General features: G+C 37.3%; 1 protein-coding gene across 4 annotated transcripts in view; it reads right to left on the minus strand.

Annotated features, from left to right (window-relative positions):
• The window catches only part of EPS8 (EGFR pathway substrate 8, signaling adaptor), a 130,747-nt gene that overhangs the window by 24,158 nt on the left and 81,289 nt on the right, over positions 1-25,300 (minus strand). For all 4 annotated transcript variants that reach the window (XM_072356590.1, XM_072356604.1, XM_072356597.1 and 1 more), the window contains 11 exons: positions 19,197-19,264; positions 17,173-17,334; positions 16,820-16,969; positions 14,503-14,585; positions 12,105-12,241; positions 10,247-10,320; positions 9,148-9,274; positions 8,697-8,785; positions 6,119-6,193; positions 5,380-5,528; positions 2,324-2,507 (listed from right to left, as the gene is read on the minus strand). In XM_072356590.1, coding sequence (XP_072212691.1) covers positions 2,324-2,507; positions 5,380-5,528; positions 6,119-6,193; positions 8,697-8,785; positions 9,148-9,274; positions 10,247-10,320; positions 12,105-12,241; positions 14,503-14,585; positions 16,820-16,969; positions 17,173-17,334; positions 19,197-19,264 — 1,298 coding nt within the window. The remainder of the gene's footprint in view (positions 1-2,323; positions 2,508-5,379; positions 5,529-6,118; positions 6,194-8,696; positions 8,786-9,147; positions 9,275-10,246; positions 10,321-12,104; positions 12,242-14,502; positions 14,586-16,819; positions 16,970-17,172; positions 17,335-19,196; positions 19,265-25,300) is intronic.

Genomic DNA, 25,300 nt, shown 5'->3' on the forward strand with positions numbered 1-25,300 from the left:
ATAGGAGAGGTCCTCCAGCCCACTGATCATCTTCATGGCCTCCTCTGAACCTGATCCAACAGCTCCATGTTGGAGCGGGTCCACATCCTCCTTGGTGCTGGAGGTCTCAAGCCTGGATTCAGTACTGCAGGTGGGCAATCACCTCCCACTCCCTGCTGGCCACCCCTCTGTTGGTGTTGCCCAGGAAAAAGCTGTTGGCTCTCATTTTACTTTACCAGAACTCTTTTGTTAAATAAGCTTTCATGACAGACTTATAAGACAATAACTCTTCTGGCATCACCGACTCTAAGAGTCCTTTTGCTGCAGACATTTTGCACTGGCGCAGCTTTTCCAGCTGAGCACCTAACACATTTCACAGCTATTGAGCAGCTGAACACTTGTCCCTTAAGGGATGTACTAAGGAGGCACTGGCGTGGGAAGTCAGAGTACCAAGGTTAAATGGTTCGCTCTTCGTGAATGGAATCATGAAACTAAGGCTTGACATCACAGGTGCCAGTCACACAGATGCCTTCAATGAACTATTATTATTAATAATATTATTATTAATATTATTACTCTTATTATTTACTCTTTTGAAGACTAAAAGGCAGTGGGCACACCTACCAATCCAACCAAAACATCTCAGTTTATTTGCCCCCTCAAAATAATCCTTTTAACTTACATGCTAATTCAATATATGTAGTATGCATCTTCACTAATAACCAAACCAGAAAAAAAAAATGCCCCTATTTTTCAATATTATTTTGTACATTTCATGATTATAGTGGAGAAAAGACTATGATTTCTGTTTGCTTTGTTGTTTTGGTTTGTGGGTTCTGTTGTTGTTGATGCTGATTTTAATTTACAGGGAGCACAACATTAAAAAAACCACTTGCATGGCAATGAAGAACAGCAGTGAAACAATTTTTGATGAGGCTTTTTTGGGAGATGAGCATGGAGCTGGGGGAGGGCGACAGCTACATTTCATGTTATTGTGGCCATTAGCCCTATAAATGCTTCTTTTCTATTAAAAAAAAAGGGGGTTGGGGGGTGTGGGGCTAGGGTGTATTTATTCTTGTGAATCCTATTAGGTATAAGGACAAGCAGTGATTTTAGTAATCAAACATGAATCACGCTAGCCTCCTTTGCTTGGCTAACTTTTTATGTAGTGTATGCTTTTAAGTGCAGTTTTTCATCAAAATATAGTGTTACAGCTTTTCCACAGGTAGTTTTGATAAACTTCTGCTAGGGAAGCTTTTTAGTCTCCAGGAAGACTTCAGAGAGTTGCTCTGCAAGAGAAAGCCATCCCATAGAATCTGATAAACGGTACACGATGAACTCAGCTTTATCAGGCTAAGACTGAATATACCTCCCATACCTAAGAAAAATACCCTAACCATAAAACTGTTCTAAATTTTGATTGTTTTCATAATGAAAGCTGTATGAGATAGAAACTGCTTTCCCTTTTTAGCTTCTGCCAGCCCCAGGCCCCATCCCTGTGCAGATGCTCAGGACAAGCCAGCAGAGTGCAAAGTGCCCAGCTACTGCCCTAGGACAGGGCAAACACTCATAGCAGTAACTCAACACTAGAAAGCTGAACTGTGCTCAAAACCAGAAATGGCAACTATGACAAACATTTCTTGAAAGCACAGTATTCAGTGATTCTTCTGAAATCTTTCCCTTGAATCTTCCTTTCTAAATCCAATTTTTGTCACTGGTATAATTTTATAATCTTAGCATTGAGATGTACTCTGAATACAGTACTGCTGTAAATTGCACAAGGAAGATACGAAAGTCTATGGATTAAACTTAGAAAATTCTTAGCTTTGCTTCGATTTCAACATAGCTAACAGGGGAACATGGACTACCAAATCTTTGAATTAGACTAAAGCTATTTCAATATATTAATTTATTAAATTTAAGTTAATTTCCCACTAAAACAAAAAGCTTCCAAAACAAAATCCTTGATGTGTTTAAAGCAGCAATAGTTTTGTTTTTGTTTTTTTTTTTGTTTGTATTCTTGTGCATGGATGCACATTTGACAACACCCTCATTCAAACTCTTCTTAAAATACAGTCAAAAATCAGTGGAACCTGAAAGCACGGGACAAGAATCAAAACAAACCTTAGGGGCTTGGACTGTCCTTTCAGCTGATGTGGGAAAATGCACCAAGTTCAAGGAGGGCAGTAGGCAAAATCCTGCTATTTTTCCTATTCACATTTTGGTGGCTGAACAGATATTTGGTTTCACATAGTTTTTCTGTAAGTACACTGAGCTTGCACTGATGTAACAGACAGTGACCACTCCAACAGCATCCCAGAAGATATTTTTCTTTTTAACCTACCTCAGCTGATAATCTTTTTATTTCTTGCTTCCTCTGTTGCTCTGCAAAGTTTGCCACAGACTCAGCCAAATTATTGAGTTCTTGCTCATTTGGAGCTCCCATGAAGTTCAGCAATGGAGGTTCCCAGCCATTTCGGAAACGGGGAACATAAGGTGGAATGAAATGGTCCTTGGGCCAGTCCCCTCTGCATGAAAATAAATTAGAGATCTTTAACAAGGGCCATGCAAATATTACTTTCATAGGTCTCCTAAAAATGAAATACATTTTAATATCACAGTAAAGACAAAGAAGCTGGGGTTACTGTACAGACACGATAGTGTTAGACCACAGAAAATTTGCAGAAAATATTTATTGACCATAACTACTTTTCTGCAAGGCATAGCAAGGAGCAAACTGTTCCTGCCATAATGACTTGTCTGTGCTAAAACACAACAAATTTCTGGCTTGCAGCAAAGAATGAGTAATAAAAGAATCAATCACAAACACATCTAAGATTTGTTATAACTGTTAGATAGGAAAGAAGTGCTGTTCTGCAATGTTTTGTTTGCATTAAAGAACCAAACAAAAGACTTCAAAGAAACTGCCTACTTTATATGAAAGACTGAAAGTAGATATCTAGGTCACTTTGAAAGTAACAACTCCAATTTATTTCCATGGAAACTACAGCAGATACAAAGAGCACAATAACACTGATTGATAGTGCAAATTTTCAGCTACAAAATACTATCTTTCAACATAGTCACAACCATTAGCTATGCATTTTCTCCAGCAATGAACAACAGCCTGCATGCCATGCTCAAAGAAATCTGCACCAATGGAAGTGACTCCTGCCTGCTGTCATCACTGCTGAAATGCACCACCCATCACATCACTGCTCTCATCCACTGTTTGGTCTTCAGAAACATTCAGCACATGTCACTGAATGCCAGTGGGTGCCATCTTCTCCACGTGGAGGAATTCAGTGACACTTTTGCTTCATACGCACTTCCGTGTCAAATGCCATTTTGTCAGACTGCCCTTCTGCTGCCATCTGTCACACAGCAACAACATCTAATGGAATATTGGTGGGAAGGTTCAACCTCTACTGACATATCACCTCTGATATAATGAGTCAATATAATAAAATAGGAGGCATTCCTTTTGGAGCAGCCTTTGCATGAAGCAGGGAAGCTTAGGGGGCTGAGTTACACCTTAAGGAAGGAGTTAGACAATAGATAGCTTACAGTGTAATACAAAGAACTCTGCATTCTCCTGGGCACAAGAATTATCATCACATTTACTGTTTAATAGTCAAGCTTAATCTTAGAAGAGTCTATTATTTTTTAGCACTTCATTCTCATTCTTTATTGTAATACACAGTACCTAAATTAATACTTTCATACACTGCCTTTGCACCATGGATGACATACCCTCCTGCAAAATAAATTACTGTATCTTCACAGTGGAACAAGAAATGAGAACACACATTACATTGTCTTAGTCTCACTGTTGATGCTGCTCAAATTTAAGGGGCACATGCTGCCAGTTATACAAGTTTCAGGATCAGTCAGAAATTATTAGCCCATTGGCAGGCTTGAGCTATGTCAGAAACCCTCATGTTTCAACAATTATATATCTTACTAAACTTCTCCATAATGTACCTCTGCATATTGAGATCAGACAGAGTATAATTTCTAATCTTCACACATCAACCAGTAGTATTCTAAGTGCTTCATTCTTTGTGCAGCATGAGCTACTTCTCTTTCAATTACACTTTTTTTCAGGTTGGAATAAATGAATTATTAAGGTATTTCCTAAGATGAGAAGCCCAGCATTTTAAGCAATAATCCATTTTCCCTGCAAGAGGCTCCAGTGCTATGCAGATTTCCACAGCAAGCATGCTGTGAAGCCAGCAAGCTCTGAGTAAGTATAGGTAAGCTCTGCTGAGATCAACTCTCTGGCAATCACAAGGACGTCTATTTGCTGTTTCTAGCCCAGTTTGTAATAGTAGGTTGAACAATAGGCCCAAAGGATGAACTCGAATGTCCTGGTCCAGTAGCACAACGAGATCAAGAAAGGCAAACACATCTACATCACACTAACTGCTATGAGGATGTTTGTCACTTCGTGTTCTACAGCTTTCCATGTAGACTCCTAACACTCAATTTATTGTTATTTCTTCTTAATCACTTAAAAACGACAACAAGAACAAACATTTTCATTGGTTAATTAGTTTATAAAGCCACTTGGTAGATGTTTATTCTTGAATTTGGTATCTAAAAGAAAGATGAATAAACTCAAAATACATGGCACCTTTTCAGTTAAGTGTAAGCGTGCTTAATCACTGTCATGTGTTCTCATCTACCACAGATTACAGAGTTAAAACACACTTTGCTAATCTTTTCTTTGCATATTTTACTTTACTAGGTAATTTCAAACCACATACATACTTCAAAAATAACAAATACATAAACAAAGTAAATTTTAGTGAAATCTAACTGCAATAGCAAATCAATTAAGCGGGACTTCTATGAGTATGCATATCTAACAAAAATCAGCCTATAAACATTCTTTAAATGTTAAAGCACTTTCCTTATAGCATCATGATGCTCTTAGAGAAGCTTTGAAATTGGAAATAGAAATCTGTATCCTCTCTTACATAATTTTTTTCATTTTTTATTGCAACTTCTTCCAGCTGATTTTTTAACCAATTCCAGATTGTTTGGGTTGTGAAAATAAGGGTGGAAAGCAACTTGAAGCATGAAACAGATAGAATAAAATAGGATAGATAGAATAAGATAGATACAAAAAAAAAAAAAAAAAAAAAAAAAGATGGTATAAATTTACATAATTTAGTCTCTACTCATTCTATGGAGGAAAAAAAATATTCTGTCTGTATTTGCTTCCTCCATGCCTAAAAAGTCATACACAAATACCAGTGAGGCTAAAGGGCTTCTTTTCATAGAGTTTAAAGAACAGTTGTGAGGTATAGGCAAAGACTATCAAACTACTATTGAGTTTGCTGGGTATGGAATGTCTGGTTAAGACTGTGTCAATAAACACAAACTTCTTCTCACCTGGCTTTGGTCCATGTGTCACCCAGTGACATCCATAACTGTCCTTCCTCACTGGTGACAGTATACTGTAGGAAGTCTATGGTATCTTTTGTTAGGAGGGGACTTAGTACTGTACTGGCAAGCTCTGGACCTCCTGTTGTCTGCACCACCTAAATCAAAATATTAAAATAATATAAAGAATACACACATAATAAAAAGGAAGTTACAATGAATATGTTACCTACATTCATGCTAGGAAACATTTACTACTGAATAAATAAACAAATTCTGAGAAGCTAACTTGTCCTTAAGTCCTGTGGATGGATGAAGTAAAAAACCACTTATGGCAGAAAACCAACTGTTCTGGTCACCTTTATATTTAGATCCACTTCTGTCAATGTTATTTTAATCTACTAATCAGAATGACACACACTTTAAATGAACTGGTGCATGGTTATGCTTTCAACTCTCCTCCTGCATAACGTAAATTATTTCTTTACTTGGTTTGTTTATTAAAATTATAATGGCTAACTGCAATACAAACAAAGATTTTTTAAACGTGTATATATATATATGATAGATGTTAACATGCAAAAAACAATAGAACTTGTTTTCTAAAGAGATCTTTATCCTCGGATACACATTTCTCCATAGTAGCTCTCTAGGGACACTTCTTAATCTCATTATCCTTGGAAAGATTTTAGATCATACAAATATAAGAATTCTGAAGGAAAATACCTAAAAAATTCCCAAAGCTTACCATATGTAGTGGAGTGAAGAGAAAATGAACCAGTTCAGCTGCACTAGGATTCTGGATATGGAACTTTAATTTGGCCTAAGGTGAATGAAAAATGACAAATTTTAAGATACAATTAACTTTTATGACAATAAATACTTCAGGTAAAAATGACTGTCCCAAGTGAGAGCACAGGTCCCTCTAAGTAGTATGTTTTGTCTCCAGCATCAGCTAAGAGAAAGTGCTAAGGGAAGCATGAGAAGGAACAAAGCAAATATAAAACGTCTGGGAAAAACTCTTAAATATCTAACAACAATTTTCCCAGGGACATCTTCTACCAGAAGTACAAAATGCTATTGTTTTGTATTAAAAGTTACTTATGGATTCTTCTCTTCTATAAATTCATATGATTGCTTTTGAATCCATATAAATCTTAGCACATATTGTGCAAATAAGAAGTAAAATTCAATTGTATGTTTTGTCAAGAAGCATCTCATTTGGAAATATGCCGCCTTTTGGTTTCATTAAGACCCTATAGTTCTTTTCCAAAAGAAAACTGAGCGATCATTCTTTCCTCACTTTTTCCAGTGATGCTCATAACCACTCACAGATTTATTACACTCTCCCTCTTTTTTGTCTTTCTCGAAACTGAAGAAAAGTCTACAATAATTTCTTACAGCATTCTTGTTCTCCCTCCACCTTCTTCAATTTCACTCTACAGGGAACAAGACAAAATCAGTGAACCTAACTGATGTTCTTTATTTGATTTTCTTTTTTTGGTCTTTTCTTCCCACAGGCTCTTAAAATTCCCTTTTTAGAGAAGATAAGCAAGGTAGAAGGGATGGGAGAGTTGTCCAAGAGTTGCTAAGAGGAGCATAGATTACAAAGAGCTGTCTCCAGAAAACAGCCATTGTAAATAGGAGAGCTTGTGGGTTAAAATTAGGGACCAGACCACTAAAGGACACCTGGTGGCTGGGATCTACTACAGGCAGCCTGATCAAGGGGAACCTGCTCACAAGGCCTTCTTGCTTCAGCTGAAAGAAGCATCATGCTTGCAAGCTCTCACCCTGATGGGAGATTCCAACCACCCAGATGTCTGCTAGGAAAGCAACAAGGTGGACTTCAAGCAATTCAGGAGACTCCTAGAGTCCAATGAGGACAACTTTCTGGTCCAGGTATTAGACAAACCAACACAAGATGAAGCATTCCTGGATGTGGTGCTCACTAGTGAACAGGAGATCACTAAAGAGGTTAAGTCTAGAGGCAGCCTGGAGCCATAAACAATTATTTTCATGAACACACTGTCCAGCATCAAGCTTTTCCAAGTAAAATACACATTTACAAAAATAAAAAAAATAAAATAAAATAAAATTAAATTAAAAAAAAAAAAAAAGGTGAATATTTCCTGTTCTACAGCTTCTTGGTGGACTCCTTTTATTTAGTGATCATAGGCTCTGGAAGTAAGAAGCATTTCAGAAAGTATTTTAAAAAGCTACAGTAGCTTTTATTGCATCTTGCTGTCTGTTCCTAAACCTCATTTTAGCTAGCTTCATTCCAATTTTGCATCTAGCCTTCTAGAGTGTGCCTCCAAATATAGACAAAAAGAGGATGTATTTTTACTGCTACTGATTTTCTATACATTGTTCTTCACACATAACAACTTTCTTTCGGTCTTTCTATAGTTTTCTTTTTGGCAATGGTAGGAATTTTCTAGGAGCTTCCAGAATACTGTTTTAAAATAGATACCATTCTTCTGGCAAAGATTTTATTCTTCAAGCTATTCTTTTTATTTTTAAACTAGATTCTTCTTCTTTATACAGCTCTCCATATCTGACATAAAGCCCTGGGAAGTGAAATTTAAAGCCTTTGTGGCTTCTTCAATGACACTGAATTAATGCACTGGTATAGCATTATGAACAGCATTAGAAAATAGACCCCAGATCTTTCTCAGGAATGAAACAAGAACTATTTCTACTCCTGCACAGAAGACAAAGATTTTTATATACAAGTGTTACTAGGTAAAAAATCATTTAAGTGCAGAATGCAGTATGCAGTAAAAATGGAAAAAACAAACCAGATTACATTTCTATGTCTGTTCCTTTTTAAAGAGCAGTGGAGACCAAGACCCAGGCTCACAGTTCCCCTTATGGTGTGATAATCTCTGCATGGTTTACAGCTGCAGGGATTTACAGTCCACTAGGTTTCTTGACACAGACAAGGTACTAGGAAAGTTAGAGAAGACAGAACACTTAACTACTGCTCTTCCAAAGAAGAGATGGCCTTTGCAGCTCCCTTAAGGAGTCAACAATAAAGCAGCCACACTCTGCAAGAGAGAACTGCAGGAAATCTACAAGAAAACTCAACTTAGAAATAACTAAAGAGAAATCTACTGTGGTAGTTATTCCTCCTTCTCTTCAACTTTCACTGGAATTTTAGTTCTTCTCTTCATACTGGTAGTATATGACCCTAAGAAAACCACTGCAGCACCCAAATGAATTTTTAGCAAAAAGAAAAACGAATATCATGTTCTATGCAACATTAGCTATCCAAGGCAAAAACAGAGAACACGGTTTTCAAACCGTATCTACCTGCAGTTACTTACCAGAAGATTGAAGCCATGCTTGAACTTTTGGAAGCAGTCAACAAACTCATCTGGAGGTGGTGGTTTTGAACGGAGAGTAAGCACTCCCTCTGATAAATAAATTTATTTATTTTTTTTACATCCATTCACATTTTACATCATTTCTAAACATACTATGGATATAATAAACATATAAAACATACTTAATAAATTGACCTACTCACAAAACGTTGTTAATATAAAACTACAGTGAGCATATTCTATAGTCACATCTCTAATCAGTCACTCCCCACTGATTCCAAACAACAGTTCTTAATTAATTTCTAAGAATATTCTGTGTGGATAACTCCTTTTGTACGTAAAGTGAAAAACTATTACTATGTTCACAAAAAAAACAACACAAAAATCCACATATGCCAGTTGCTTCAGTGATCTTTAGAGAAACAATATTGTGTACAGCAAGAATTCCTACCTCCAGGTCCTTTCTTTTTACTTTTCTTGGTTTTCTTCCTCTTTGAAAGTTCAGCAAATGCTTCAGCAGCTTTTTGAAGTTTAGTAACAAAATATTCAATGTCATCCAAAATATGGTTCAAAATTTGCTATGAGAGAAAAGAAGAATAACAATTTCAGTACTGAAACTACTGATATACTCAAGACATTAGAAGGATTACTCTCTCAGACACCAAAAACTCCCTTTGTACAAAGTTCACGCTAGAACACTACGTATTTAGATTCATTATTATCCTTTATGTAACTGTCAAGTATTGTGGGGCTTGGACTATTCTCAAAACTCTGGACAAGTTTTTAAAACATAAGCATTATTAAGTCTAATTACACATTTCTTTCACACACTGAATTTTCTCTCACAGCACGTGAAAAAAAATTCCAATTATTTGTGTAGGACAGCATTTTCCTAAACCGTATAACTTCATAATCTCCTTTAGCACAAAGTATTAAGCTATTTGTTGAATGTCAGAATGTTATTTCTAAGAAGTGCTCTTTGAAGAATTATTTTCAAAGAGCGAGTGAAGAAAAAAGGAGGATCCCCTGGGGAAGCACATACACAGCAAATTCAGCAGGCCCCAACATGCTTCCCGCAAGACCCCCTGATGCTGAAAGTAGAAAGTTACAACTAGCAAACAAAGAGATATTTGATATTGCATACACCATAGGACCTGCCCTAGATTTTTTGCTACTTGTCTAGAAATGGTTAGCTTACGCATGTGCATAGTACATCTGCCTTTAGAAGTGACCATATGCTTATGTAGAATATTGCACAAATTTACATCCCACTAAATTGAGGGAAATTAATTTTATTCTTATGTGCTCTCTGAAATTTAGCCTTAACAAAACTAATGTTTATGTTTCTATATGTTCACAGAAGACAATTTAACATCTTTTATTATTATTTTCTTTCTTTCTTTAGGGAAAAAAATAGCAATAACAATTATCTACTTTACGTTCATTAAGAGGTCTACACACAAACGTGAACATATAGAAAGACTTTCCAAGTAGTAGAGCCTCACAATTGCTCAGGAATTAAGCAATATCTTTTGTAGCATCTCACTTACAACATCTCTGTCAATCCTGGCTGCTATCATTTCTGCCGTTTCCTCATGGTCAGGGTATTGTCTATGTTTTTCATCTGTGGAAAAGAGAAGAGGAGAATGAAACATGTATTTATGCAGAACAAAAAACAAACAAAAAAACAACCAGCACCTCCTATGGAGCTTATACTTGAAACTACACTACTGCAAGAAAATCAAGGGCAAAACTGTCCTTACCATTCAATTTGCAAAGATTGAAGAACTTGCACCCTAATGCCTGATCCTGTCAAGTCCCACAAAAGATCTCTGGCATATAATTTAAGCTAGTTTAGCTGTATAAACTAAGTAAACCGCAGTACAGAACTATGGTACTATGGTCTTGATAGATAGATAGATAGATAGATAGATAGATAGATAGATAGATAGATAGATAGATAGATAGATAGTTTTAATGGCAGATTATAAATAAAATGCAAGGGGAAATGGGGAAATTGTCCTATTTTGCAAAATATGCTGAAAGGTACCCCAGTAGAAGTAGGCAAGAAGTAACAGTGTAGCCCTGAATTTGAAGACAATTTTGATGTAAAAGATAATAAGCAAAAAGGGATATAGGAAATTTGGGCAGAATGACCAAGTCTGGCAATAGAGAAACGGAAGTTATCAATGTGATAAAATATGCATTTCCAAATAACAGTGGACAGAATCAGTGACTTATGCTTGAAAACAATAAGGGAAAGCACTTTGAAAAAATGTAAATTTAGCATTTCTAAATCACACTACATTCTGTATGGCTTTTGTTAATAGGCGGGATCTTACAAAATATATTTTAGAAAAGATCTACGTGAATGGAATAAAAGGAACTGCAGGAACTCAGACCATTGACAGACCACTCATAAGTTAATGAAACTTATTTATTTATTTATTTGAGAGAAGAGAGAGGAGTCAAACGAAGGAACACACTTGCTGTTACTTAAGACAGGTGCAGAGGTACAGATTAGTAGGTCCTTAATGTATCTTATTTCTCAAAACATTTTTGTTCTCTCTGCACAATTGATTTACTGACTTCATGGACTGACATAGCTTAATAAGCAAAAGCAATGCATATGTCTTGGGTAGTGATTTTAATTCTAAAATTTTAGTATTCATTTTTATAGAAACTTCTCACCTTAACCACAATTACTTCATTATCACAGTCTGTTTTACAGAGCTTTATTGTTTCTATTTTTTATTTTTAATGGAATCTGATTAAAACAGAATGTTTCCACTAGAGATTATAAAACATAATAATATTCAGAAATACTGCAGCATTCCGTGGGTAACGCTTTAAAAATATAAACTAGGTTAGCCATACCCAGATGAATAAATAAATATATAATGTTGATCTCTAGTCAGCTTTTAATCCAAGTGATTGTATTTTTTAATTGCCTGAAATATCTGGCCAACGCTTTGTCTACTTCTCAATCGGGCATCATTAAATTAGTAGAGTTATAACAATACAGATTACTGTGCATGTTATTATGTTCCCATAAAAGCCCAAGCTAAAATCCATAGCCCACACATCCACTCAACTGAACAAGTAAATAGGACTCTGAACACAAGTTCAGAAAAATGTTAAGTAAATGACAAGTCAGATTATGACAGCCAGGTCTTATTCCACAGATCCGGCAATGGTGGCTTGGGGCATTTTGAACTGATTGGGAGAACAATCATGCCCACTCCCAGCTATGGCAGAGGTGTGACCTAGTACAGCAACTCCTCTATCTGCATTCAATTACTGCAGTCTTCATGAAAGCCTGTGAATTTTTTTTTGCTATTACTGAGGATCATAAAACCCTGCTGCCCAGAAGAACTGGTTATCACTACGCAGTGTAGCACAACTCACAGTCCCCTTGCTCTGCAGCCCACGCAGACCATGCTGCCACACGGCTTCTCACATCCACCTGGGTGACAGTCCCTGGGGGAACAGGGGCAGGAGCCCGTGGTGGGGGAGGGATAGCGCCATCAGCACTGGAGATCATCCTGCAGGAAGACAAAGGGGCCCATCAGTGAAGTCAACACATTTCTAGTGCGTAATCAGAGAAGAAAACAAGGTTTATCAGGACCCTTTTACTGTCAAACATGCTATGGACTTGCCAAGTCACAAGTACTAAAGGTCAGGGTATGCAAATAGATTAAACATAACAGGAAACCCACGCTATGATGAGGTTAGAAAAATGCGCATCAATAAAACAAATAGTCTTTCACGCAGCCATATGGGACACAGTTTAGTGGGCAAGGTGGTAATGGGTTGATTGTTGGACTTGATGACCTTAGTTGTCTTTTCCAACCTTAATGATTCTATGATAAATTCCAAAGCACTGACAGAAAATGTGCTGTCTAGAGATCTGATTGCTTCTATGGCTAAATTCTGTGCTTTGTGTATTGATGGTTGGACTTGAATACTCTTCTAAATTCTTCATTCAGAGTCTTCTTTCAGCTATCACCAGCTGTGTACCTGTTCCTTATGTTTGATGGGTTGTCAACCAACAGCTTCCTAAAACCCTACCAACAAAAACATTCACAGGCTGATTTTCCTTTTTAGATCAATCTGTTCATTCCATCTTGATGCAAATGTATGACTATTCCCATTTTCAATTTTCATAGAATCATAGAATGGCCTGGGTTGAAGAGGACCACAGTGATCATCCAATTTCAACCCCCTGCTATGTGCAGGGTCACCAACCACCAGACCAGGCTGCCCAGAGCCACATCCAGCCTGGCCTTGAATGCCTCCAGGACTGGGGCATCCACAGCCTCCTTGGGCAGCCTGTTCCAGTGCATCACCACCATCTGAGAGAGAAAAAATTCCTTCTAATCTCTAACCTAAACCTCCCCTGTCTCAGTTTAAAATCATTTTCCCACTTTTCTGGTTCTTAATCTGCCTTTAAAAACCATAAGGAAAGAGATCTTTGAAGTCATTCTGTAACTCAGTATCAAAAGACAAAAAATCCCAACAAATCCTTTGAAACGCATATCCCATCCCTATTTAAAAGAAGGATCTTCATCTTACATTCTTCACTTTATAATCCCATCTCATTCATGGCATTCAACAACAGCAAAAATACAATTTGGTCATTTATAAAAAAATAATGGTTTCTTCACAGTTCCTTCCTCCCGTCTCCTAGAGTCTCCTGAGCATTCTCTTTTGCATCTGCTACATTTTTTACTTGCAAATAATCTTGCAGCAATTTGATGGTGCAGTGCCAGACTTACTACAAGATCTCCAGACTAGTCAAACAGGACCCAGCTAGAAAAGGCTTTCTTCCCATGGCTGAATGCTAACACATAGATGACATGACAGCAAGTATCCAGTGCTGAACTGTCATGCACTAATGACCTTTAGGCCTCAAAGCTTTTAGAGACTGATATGTCAGATTACTTTTCCCTGTGGATGTACTGACCTACATTCATTTCCCAATTAAATCTCATTAGCCTTCCCCCACACCCAAAGTGCTCAAAACCTTGTGATAACACATCTCTGTGCTTGCACTTATCTGTTACCATACCTCAAACAGTAAAGTCTACTTGCTTAATTTTAAACCCATATGTAAAATTTGATGCACTTCTTCCATACATTTTTCATTTCAATGTAAGTGTCCATTATTCTACAAAAACAACACAAGTTGCACATCAGAATTTAACAGGCAACTAAGGCAACAGCAAACTTATGTAATAGTGACATTTTCACTTGAAGATTTTTGTACAGCACAGAATTCTCTCACTGAACCAGAGAACTATTACTGAGAATATCATCAGGACGCAGCATACAGACCACCACCATCCTATTCAGTACTTAACATATTTGTGCCCTTGTTTCTATGCCTGCACCAGCTACTGCTCATTTCTGTATTAATCTGAAGCCAACAGACTCTTTTTAGTCTTTAGTTGTTGTTTTCTTAAACATCTTTAGATCCCAAACCTTGCTTACTTGGAATTTGAGAACATTTATATATTTAATTCAGATTTTGAACTGCTTTGCCCAAATACAGAACTCAAGACACATAATGCTATTCTCTTGCAACCTGCATTTACATCAGCTGTTCCAGTTACTAAAGCAGAATTGGGAAAGTTAAGAGTGACACTATAATCCAAGATAGCTTGACATAGTTAGTAAGTCAAATCCACCACATGTGCTTTTTGAAGTATATTATCAACTAGCCAAAATAAAAGAGAAAGAAACAGTAGACAGACTTGGGGAGTGACGCATGACCCCCTATACTGCCAAGAAACAAGGTTTTTACCTCAGTGTTTCAAGTCTCTTCTTTTGTTTTCCACTCTTGCTGTCACTGATTGCACTTTCTATATCTTCATGAATAAAGCTAGCCTGAAGGGACAGAAGAAGAGTCCGTCAGTTCTCGTCTAGACTAAGCGGATATATGAATTAATGATCTCATCATGTACTTTTTGAAGTTATCTGTTGATTACAGAACCTCTTATCGTATTCCATTTAACAAAAGGAAAAAAGCTGGAATTTGTATGGAAACAGAACAAAGAAAACACGGCGCCATTCTCTAGGAGCTGGTATTTTTGTCACTGTTCCAGTCTCAAACATTATCATCAGATGGATGTGTTATCCAGATACTAAATTTGTCTGAACAGTTGTAATTATCCAAAGTCAGCAATTATTGCATGAGCTATTTTTCCCCCTCCATTTTATTTATTTATTTTTTCTGTCAAGGATGTGTGTGAAAGACATAAAGTAAAACTACTATAAATAGTGGTTGCATGAGGATTAAGAAAATAACTAGTAGTAATGCAGTCTCCTGTAAGCAGGTAGTCTCCAATTTCTCTTTAGCTTAGTAAAGATGAATTTTTCAGTATATTTCCTGATCTTTAGGTTCCTGTATCTCCATTACTGGAATCTGCCCCCACCAGAGGCCTTCAAGAGAAATTCTGATACATGTCTACGGCATTATTTTAATAGACCTTGCATTAAATAGGTCACAGCTTCTCACAGGATTTAGGATGCTCTGTTACATATCTTGAGCTGACAAATTAATTTTCTATACAGCTTGTCAAGACCCAAATCTGTCCATGTCTACTTCATTCTACAAGTCCCACTTCTACCTTGGAATAAAAACATCTAACTTTTTTAATGTAACTGCTGGGACAAAACTACATTGAATTTAGAGATTAACAGACTTTTCAGACTACAGTGGGGTAGATGAAGGTTAAAGAATTAATTGAACAACTTGACAGAATTTGAGGAACAAAAGCATTTCATAAATTACACTATTTATATTTATTATTTAACAATTGCGTTTTTCTAGAAAATACTGACTGACCAAAATATAATTAATTTTGAATAATTTTCTATTGCAGAGGCTCCTGAAGTTTGTTATATGTTCTGATTGATAGCATTAAGAAGGCAGTGAATATGATCTAACATCTCAAAAAGAACCAAGCCTTATAGAAAAGGGACAGAACATAGGATAAGGTCACAGACTCAAATAATATCTCAGAAGAAAAAAGGGATCCCACACTTCAAGTCATGCTTATGCACTCTGCAATTTTATTTGCACACACTGGAAGAACTTGAAAAGATGAAAGTCTGCAGAGACCACTCTATGCCTTTGGAGGCTGTGTCCAACCAGACCTTAAAAGAAGAGTCCTGCATTATTTAGCATACTGCAAACTGAACTCACAGGATCCCAAATCCCATTGAAATAACAAATTTTGTGCAACAAGTCACTCAACTGGCCATCTTCACATCACTTGCAATGAACCAATTTCAGAATGTTTGCACAATGTGATCAGCAATGTGATGTTTTAAGACAATGACATAAACTCCTAAGATGCAACTGAGAAAAACAAACAAACATATCATAAAATGACTGACTGAAATTGAGAGAAATACCAATTATGTGGAGTAAATAACACATTAACATTTATTATCCTGGAAATGAAGAAGCATTTCTGAGTGGATTAAAAATATTTACTCTGGAAGTTTGAAGGGAATATTTTTATCAGAGATAAACAATCTCTTTCCTTCTTTTGTCCCTCTTGCAAGCAATATTTTACATTTTACAATCTCTCCTGCAGGACAGAGATGTAAAGAGGCAGAAATGCTGTGGAGGCTTAACTGTTCAGTGGCAAAAAGAGTAGAAAGAAGGAAGGAGTAGGTAAGACTCAGGATTTCTATGAGTTCTTTCCAGACTATAAGATAAATATGAGATAACTCAAACTGTTTTACACCTCTTTCTTAGAAGTGTGAATGCAAATCATATGTACATTCCAGAGCTTTAGTCCTTTGCAAACATAAATGAACAGCTACAGAGCCCAGGAATCAATATTTACAATAATAACATATTTGGCCATGCACTAAAGATTCAGCTTACATACAGTAATCTTTTCTTACAAGATATACTACGCTGCTTATATTAGCATACTATAAGTCATGTAGATATCATAAATGCAAGAAGCTTGAACTACACTTATAAGAATAAAAGAACATAATTTCCTATGAATCAGTTTATTTTATTTTACCCATTGTACCTGCCAAGTCATAAAATTTCCCCTCCTGAAATAAGTCATGGAAGATCTCTATTATCACCTTACCTTAATCTCATCACACTGGAAAAGATGCAAATCTGGCTTGCTCTGAGTTGGTTCTTTACATACTAATGCAAGAATTGAATTGTAATTGCATGCATTCATCACAGCTTGGCAATGCTGAATTGTGCTTAAAGGAAAATTTTCCAGTTCATTCTGCCAGGAGGGAAACAAAAAAAAAAGAGAAAAAAAAAAAAATCTTAATATTCAGTGTCTTGATCTCAATAAAAGCTGCAAGAGTTAAAAAGAGAAAGTGATAATAAGCTAATTAAAATAGCAGATCTCACACACATCATTTTTTTCTGTCCCTTCCCTTTCTTTATCTCTCTGGAAATGAGCCTGCCACTCACAGATCATACCTTTGATTCCAAGTCCACCAAACTGACAGCTTTGTCATCCACTTGAAGAATCATATCTTGAGTCCATACTTTGCCTTTGGCATCCAGTAATTTCAGCTTCCTTATTCCATCATCTACTGTAATCATTGCTTCTTTTCGGTCCAGAACAAAGGTGGTCAAGTGCTGGTGAATGACACACATATTAAAATAACAAAATTGTAATATTCCTTATCACTAGGCAATGTCAGTATTCAAACTGCCATGAAAGAGCAATACAAGTAATTCATGAATGAAAGTGCCTTTTATGATAGAATTGACCAATATCCATAAGGGAGGTCGTTTAATCCATAATCTCATTTTAAACTTGCTGTTTGCAGGTATATTCTGACATCTTCCAGGTACCACAGCAAGAATCAAATCCTGAGTACTTATCCAGCTTTCTTGAGAAGTGAAAACCTGTCTCTATCGGTAAGCTGAGTCCAGAAAGCACCAGTTGAAGCCTCACAGAAACACGCTGCAAGCACACCTCCACTACCACCATCCTGACCTGGAGCATCCCTATCTCTCCCAAAGCTGCCAGCTAATACACTGATGGCAAACAGCATGTGTTTGCATCTGACTGAGGTACCTTACAGACAGGGTAGTTGCTTCTTTTATGCAGAATACAGTAGAAATGTAGTATATGAAGTATGTTTGCTCACTGTCAACTTGGAATATTCTCCAATATTAATTAATGGTCTAGTAATGAAACACCACTCGCAGACATCACCTCAACTAGTTTCCTGTAAGTAAGACAGCCCATAAAGTTATTTAATCATATCCAGGCACAACTCCAGCTTCACATTCTTCTTTAAGACCTGAATACAGTCACTCAAGCTGAACCGATTTTAATGTATGCCTGCACACCTATCTTATAAATGGATTAAAAGAATTAAGTGAGCTTTCTTCTATTACAGGATAACAGCACATGTTAATGACAGACAAGAGAGCAGATAAAAGCTGCATATAATCAAAGTACTTTAAAATTGAGACAAACCCTGATGACTGCTCACACAGGAATACTGAGACTTCAAATACAAGTACTAATTTTTATGCCAGTGGAGTACCAAAATGGTTACACAGAAGCTAAATACAGACAGACAATTATAAGCAACATAAACGTTCCTTTGCAAGCTGATCAAGGATACAAGTACTTGGAATGAAGACTCTTTTGCATACAATCTCACAATTTACATCTAAATTTAAAACCCAGCTAAAAGGACCTGGGAATCTATTGGTTTTGTTTTTGTTTTTTTTTTTTGTTTTTTTTTTTTTTTTGCAAAATTCAGTTAAACCCATGACAGTGTTCTGATGGTAAAGGAATAAGGTTTTGCAAAAGAAAGGCTGTATAATGAGGAACAGCACTCAGAAGTGCCTACAGACTACATATAGGCAGCCAGGCTTACTTTGCTGAATATTTAATACTTGTCTACTTCTGGACAGAATACGACAGCAGCACACAGTATTTCTGCAAAGCAGCTTAAGGTAGGAAGGAAATTATTTTGCATTTCTCACTAGGGAAGAGTCTGTGCAGGCAGAATAGCACCACTAACAGTAGATTCACTAAGGGTTTTAGGGCTCAGTACCCAGTTCTTTCTAACTATTATGACACCTATGTTGTTTATAAATGATCAAGGTACTTATTTTAGTTATCAGCCAGCCTTCCTTGCTAATGGTTTGCCTCATCCGTACAAATTAACAGGTTCAGAAACAGGGCAACATAGCACACTGAACTGCCATCCCACTGAGAAGCCCTCTCCATTTGCCAAACTATAATCAGCTTTGTTTACATTTTTCTACATCAAAATTTCTGCTTGTTATGGCAAAGCTAGAGATTTTGTTACATTTCAATGTAATCTGTTCTGAAGTGACCTCAGGCTGGCAGGATATTTTGGAAGATTCATATGTCTTCAAGCACATTATCCTCAAAAACCATGCAAGCAAAAATCGCAGTATAACAAAAAGCTGTAACGGGTAGATGGTGTCGTCATACATCCTTATCTCACCTCTACGTGATACTGGGAAGTTTCCGATATGCTGCTGGCACTGTCCCGTGCATAGTTCTTTCTTTGTTCTGAAGATTGAGAGAAAAGAAAAGAATAATTATCCACTTGTCCTCTTATCATGCTGTGTTTCAGACACTTCTCAGAGATGCTTAAAACAAGCCGTCTATATGAAAGCAGAAGGTGAGCTGTGGTTATTTCTGCATTCAGGAAGGAAAAAAAAAGCTACATGCTTACACACTCCAGCACAAGAACCATACTTACACTGACGTTAAAAGCCAGCTATCTTGTCTTGGTGGCACCAGATGGGAGCAGTGTTCTGGCTGGAAACACTTCATTGGGAAGCCTGACATAAAAATCACTGGCTTTTCACTTGGTAGCAACATGTTAACTAGCAGTGTTGCCTTCGCATGAATGCAAAAGTTTTCTGACATACACAACTCCCACAAAAACAAAGCCACTTGCAGACCCGATCTGTGTCAACATTTATTTCTCCTTAGTATATTCAATTTGTAGAATTAGTAACATAAAAATATTTATCGAAAGAAAGAAGGAAAAAAGAAGCCAAAAGCTGTAGCTACATAGACATTAAATAAAACAGAAATATTTTTCAGCTGAACAAAACACAATGCTGCAAAATCAGAAACACTGTTTGCCTTTTACTCCATACAGTGGATTAACATCAAACCTAGAAAGAAGGGAAGAGAATATGGAAGATGAGGACACAACACACACCCACACTAATAACCAATGAATGCAGGAGAAAACTCCAAAAACAAAACAAAACAAAATCCACTTTTCAACTTGATTTTGAATACAGTGCTGGGGGAGCGATCCTGTTGTTTTTTTCCAATAACCAATGAAACACTCCAATCTGAGACAGAGACAGTTTGATTGTTTGGAAGGAAATGTGTGTAAATGATATTACGTTCATTTCATCATATCCAATTGGGAGTGTGTAGGGGCAAAATGAAAGTGCATGATTCTGTTGGCTGGAGATATTAGTTACTTTTTTGCAAAATTAAAAATGCTACCAATGACCTCACATGTGATCTGTGAGGTAGACAGATCTGTGGGGAGGATACCATACAAGCAACGCTTTAAAAAGTTCTTCTGTATTCAGGGCTCCTTCACAATAATATGATTACTGACAAGGAAAGGAATGCCCTCACTTGGAGAAATATTTTGTTACCCTTCATCACACCCCTTATCTCTTCAATTCTCAGTGAGTCTCATGAAAAAATCAGAATTTAGAACTTCTAAAACTTCTTCTTGGCTCAGAGTCCCCTCCTCAATGGCACACAGCTCATGCATCAGAACCACCTGCTACCCTTCCACAGCGACTCATCTTGATTTAGCACACAAAGTCTGCAGTGCAGTCACCAAATTGAAGAATGACATGGATTATCAGAATTTTTATTGAACCAGGTATGTGAAAACTTTAAAACTGACACTTTAACTTCATCACCTGTTAACTCAAAATCCCAGGACAGGGCATCTGCATTGATTCCAACTCTGATTAATATTTCTGCTTTTGCAGCATATTATTTAAGGTATTTTGTTTGACTCTTATTCTTTTAAGGACAATAGGCACACACACATGCACACCCCAACAAAAGAGTCAGTGAAGCAGTACTGTCTGACTTGCTACCTTTCTTTTTTTGTTTGGATGATGATCTGAAGAAGTAAAGTCCATCTGTTCCTAACAAAACAAGGGAATTAAAAAACAGTATCTGGTTTAACTCCATACAATTAATTGCATCTCCAAGGGGATCAGTTAACAATCCTTCATTACAAACTATATAATGCTGTCCAGTAAGAAAGAAAATAGGCCTAAAAAATAAAAAAAGCCACATGTTTCAATTAGCAATGCATCTAACATTCAACTCTGATTATTATATTTTTGAGGTGAAAAAGAGAATTATTTTTAATGACACCAAATGAAACCAAGATAAGGAATCTTCCATCCACTGCAAGGCTTACAAATCCTGCAAGCAGCAAGAGTCAGAGTGGCTTTAAGCAAGGAAAGACTTCCATAAGGGGAGACTCCAATGGAATGAAAAAGCAGAGAGCAACTTTCAAAAGTTCATGCCCTGTTTCCCAGGATTTTTGTCCTGCTTTAGGATATCCAGAAACTCGCAACACTGACAAGCACATCCCCTACCACAGAGCAGCACAGTACTCACACTAGATAAGATGTAAAGTTTTTCAGCACACCATGTCACGGTGAGAACAATAGTGTTTATATAAGAAAAAGCTTTCTGAGTGATAATAACAGCTGTGGTTGCCTACATTTGAGAGCAAAAGAGAACCCCTCAAGTTCTTCATTTTTAATTACAACAGGTCAGCAACAAGTACTTCAACAGAACTTTCAATTAGCAAAAGCCAGTAAGTGTCTGTGATAATAAACAAAACTATGGTAACCACAACAACTGACAGTCCATATTGAGTTCAGCAATAATTTCAGCTTACCTATTAATTTTATAAACGCATTTGTTCTGGCAGAATGTTTATTAGAACCCACTAGAGATCTAATTTATCCTTTGTTATCCTACATGCCCTTCTATCCTCCTAATAAGTACTTTAGCATCAGGCAAAATTCTTCATTTGATTCTGGAAGAGCCTGTCCTCAACCTTAGTTTTTTCAACCATTTTATAACCAAATATTTAGAAAGCGGATCTCCTTCCCCTTACAGAGTCAGCCCAGCTGCTAATAGCTCAAACTCCCAGATGGCAAGTTTTCCTGGCTGCTTGGCATAAGTCATGCTGCAGAAAGTGTCATAAAGGATGTGAATGAATGAATGAATGAAGTCCCCACACGATAATATGAGCAAAACACAATGAAAAAATTAACAAACAGACAAACTGCAATCCTCTGCAAACTCTCACCTTGCACTCAGACAGGAGGATGCATAAACCCTGCTGTATTCCTTCTGCTGATGTGCCATCACATTGGATTTCCAGAAACAAAACATCACTGTTACTCTTCTGACCACTTTTACAGAATACCTGAAAACTTCCCTTGTCTTATTATATGATATTCAAATGCTAATAATTCATACTCAGTTACTGAATTTGCTGACTTACTGAATGCACCGTGTCTGGCTAGGATGGAATTAATTATTTTCACAGCAGCCTGCATGGGGCTGTGTTTGGGATTTGTGTCTATAGCAGCACTGGTAATGTTTCGCTATTGCCAAGTAGCATTTGCACGGCATCGATACCATCACTGTTCCTCTGTCTGTCCCCAAGGAAGTTTGCTGGAGGGTACACAAGAGCTTGCAAGGGCACACGGTAAGGCCAGCTGGCCCAAACTGACCAGAGACCCACTGCATATAGAACAATAAAGCTTTGCTCAGCAATACAACTGAGTGGTGGCATTTCCAAAGTAGCTGTTGCTCAGGGCACTGATCTGCTTGCAAGAGGTTGAGAGGTGGTGAGCAATGCAAAATGCCTGCATTATTTGTTTTTGTTTTTCCCATTTATTTGTTTTTAGTGTTTTTCCCTCCTACTTTCCTTCACTTATTAAACTGTCTTTATTTCAATCCAGTAGTTTTTCTTGCTGTTGCTCTTTCTATTCTCTCCCTTAATAGGCTGTAAGGGAAGGAGGGGTAGCAATAAGGTAACTCACTCAGGGAAGGCCCTCAGTTGCTGGCCAGGGTCAAGCCCTTACATTGGAAAAAATTGTTTTCTGTGTTTTGCTTCACTCTCCTAATCCTCCAGATCAATCTCAGCTTCTCAGGAGTCTTTTCACCCATGAAGAGAGTTATTGAACGTGAAGTGAGATCCTACAACAGAGGCTTCAAGATGTGACGAATAAAGCAATCAGAACTATCTTCTTTTTCTGTTTATTCTCTTTATTACAGACCTTACATCCACTACATAAAATGCAGTGCAGCCTTAATACCAGATAACTGAAACCCAGCTGATGTGCTACACATAATTTATCCAGTACATTTTCCCCTCTGATAAAGGAAAACATATAAGTAAATATAAAAATCACAGCAGAAGTCACCAAAGTTAAATTCTTAATTCTACTGCAAATGCAGCCCAGAGGAATTTGGGCAAAATAAAAGTTCTCAAAAAGCAAGTGCAATAAATTTAAAAGCAGAATAACTATTCACTCAAGACTCTGACCTTAAGATCTACCGGCTATTAAACTTTTCAAAGGAGGGCAAACATTGATCCACAGAAACTAATACTCTCACCTCTTTCTGATGTGGAGCAACGCTACTGCTTGCTATTCGTGTCTTTGTGAACATACTGAATTTACCGCTCCTCAGGAATGGATAACATTTCTGGTTTCAAAAAGGTGTGAAAAGGTGCTGACTTTTTACTAAACTTGGAAGCAGACACAGAATCACCAGAAAAAATGATAGAAAAAAAAACACCTCAGACTCTCAAGTAAAGGTTTTGAGCCAAGCCAAAAATACACTAGATGGTAAACTACACAGACAAACAGGACTGTTCACTGCCCTCACTACACTAAAAACTCTGGGCTTTCCCCAGTTATTTCTGTGAGAGACCACTTCATCGTTCAGAAATGTAATTGTACCACAGTCTCAGACAAAAAACATACTGCCCAAAGTCACATGAGGCAGAGCTATGAATACAACCTGACAGCTGAGTCCTCTCTTACCCATTTTCCCACTAGAAAAGGTTGCAGCTAAATGAAAAATTAGAAAGTTGCATAATAAACTGAACTAAATCTGACTCTGTTGCACTATCCAGACCACAAAGACAAATGAATTATAGCAAGATGTTAGAACAAGGTTCTTCCTTGAGAGGGCGATGGGCATGGAACTGGCTCCTCAGGGCAGTGGGCATGGCCCCAAACTGCCAGAGTCTGCAGAGCATCTGGAAAACACTCACAAACATAAGGTTTGAATTTTGGATTGTGATGTGCAGAGCCAGGAGTTGGCTCCTTGTGGTTCCCTTTCAACTGAAGATATTCTATGATTCTAAGATGAACCTGATTCTTTATCTAAATAAGGAAAAGCCTTACCAAATATAAAAGGTCTAAGGCTGGTTCTTCACGGATGACCCAAAGCACAATTAGCACTAGGTAGGGCTATGCTCTGTTTACATACACATTTTCAGTTCTCAGAGCCTAAAATTGAAAGGAAGAATTCCAGTGCATAGACCTCCACTGATATCTTACAAATAATTGCATAGGCCAGCTGTAATAAATGTTATCAGCACTCTAGTTATGACAGTGTAAAGAATGGTGGATCCCATCTTCCCCTTCCATAAGGAAATTGGAAAATGTCTATACTGCATACAAAGAGACAAAGCTCTAAAATTAGATGATAATCTACATATAGATGGATTAAGTGTCTCATGAACTGTCTTATGAATCCTGAAGTGACAATTTAGATTATTACCATGCATTGAAAAGCAGAAAAACACAGTGCTGATCTTACTGCTGTATATTCATTAAAGTGATTGCTGATACCTTTAGGAATTACAGCAGCTGGAAAAACTCAACTTGAAACTCAGAGCAAAGTACAGGAGATGTGATCTAACACATCCAAGGACAAAGGTCAAGACTTTTTAAATACAAATGTTATTATTAGAGGAGTAAAGGCTATTGCTTTCAGAGATTCTTGACATCAGTCCTCTCCCTGATGACTACAGGGAAATAGCTATCAGAGAAGGTGCATTGTTTAGAAGCCAGTTGTCATTTTAATTCAACTGAGTATCAAATAACAAAAGAATGTTACATGGATAGCTTATTTTAACAGACTCTATTACACTGCATTTCTTGCTCCGAATAAGGTATTTGAGCAGTACAAACACAGGCATGCAATTTTACTGCTAGCACCTCATCACAGCCATGAGAATACAATAGACAGTATATAAAACAGCCAGTCCTTCCTGATGGGTTGCTCTTGTAACATCTTCCAATCTGGAGAAAACTACTATTTTATGACTGCTGCAGAATGGGGCTGCTCCACAATGTGTCACTACCTGGCAAACCCCCAGTGCAGCCCTGGCTACTGGCTCCTGATGCTGCCCATCTCCTTGCGAGCAGAGCTGCTGAAGGCAGATGGGGAAGCTAATGCTAGAAAAACAGATGAGAGTATGAGCCAAAATGCATTTCAAAT

Source organism: Excalfactoria chinensis, chromosome 1, assembly GCF_039878825.1.
Source record: "Excalfactoria chinensis isolate bCotChi1 chromosome 1, bCotChi1.hap2, whole genome shotgun sequence".
Lineage (NCBI taxonomy): Eukaryota > Metazoa > Chordata > Aves > Galliformes > Phasianidae > Excalfactoria > Excalfactoria chinensis.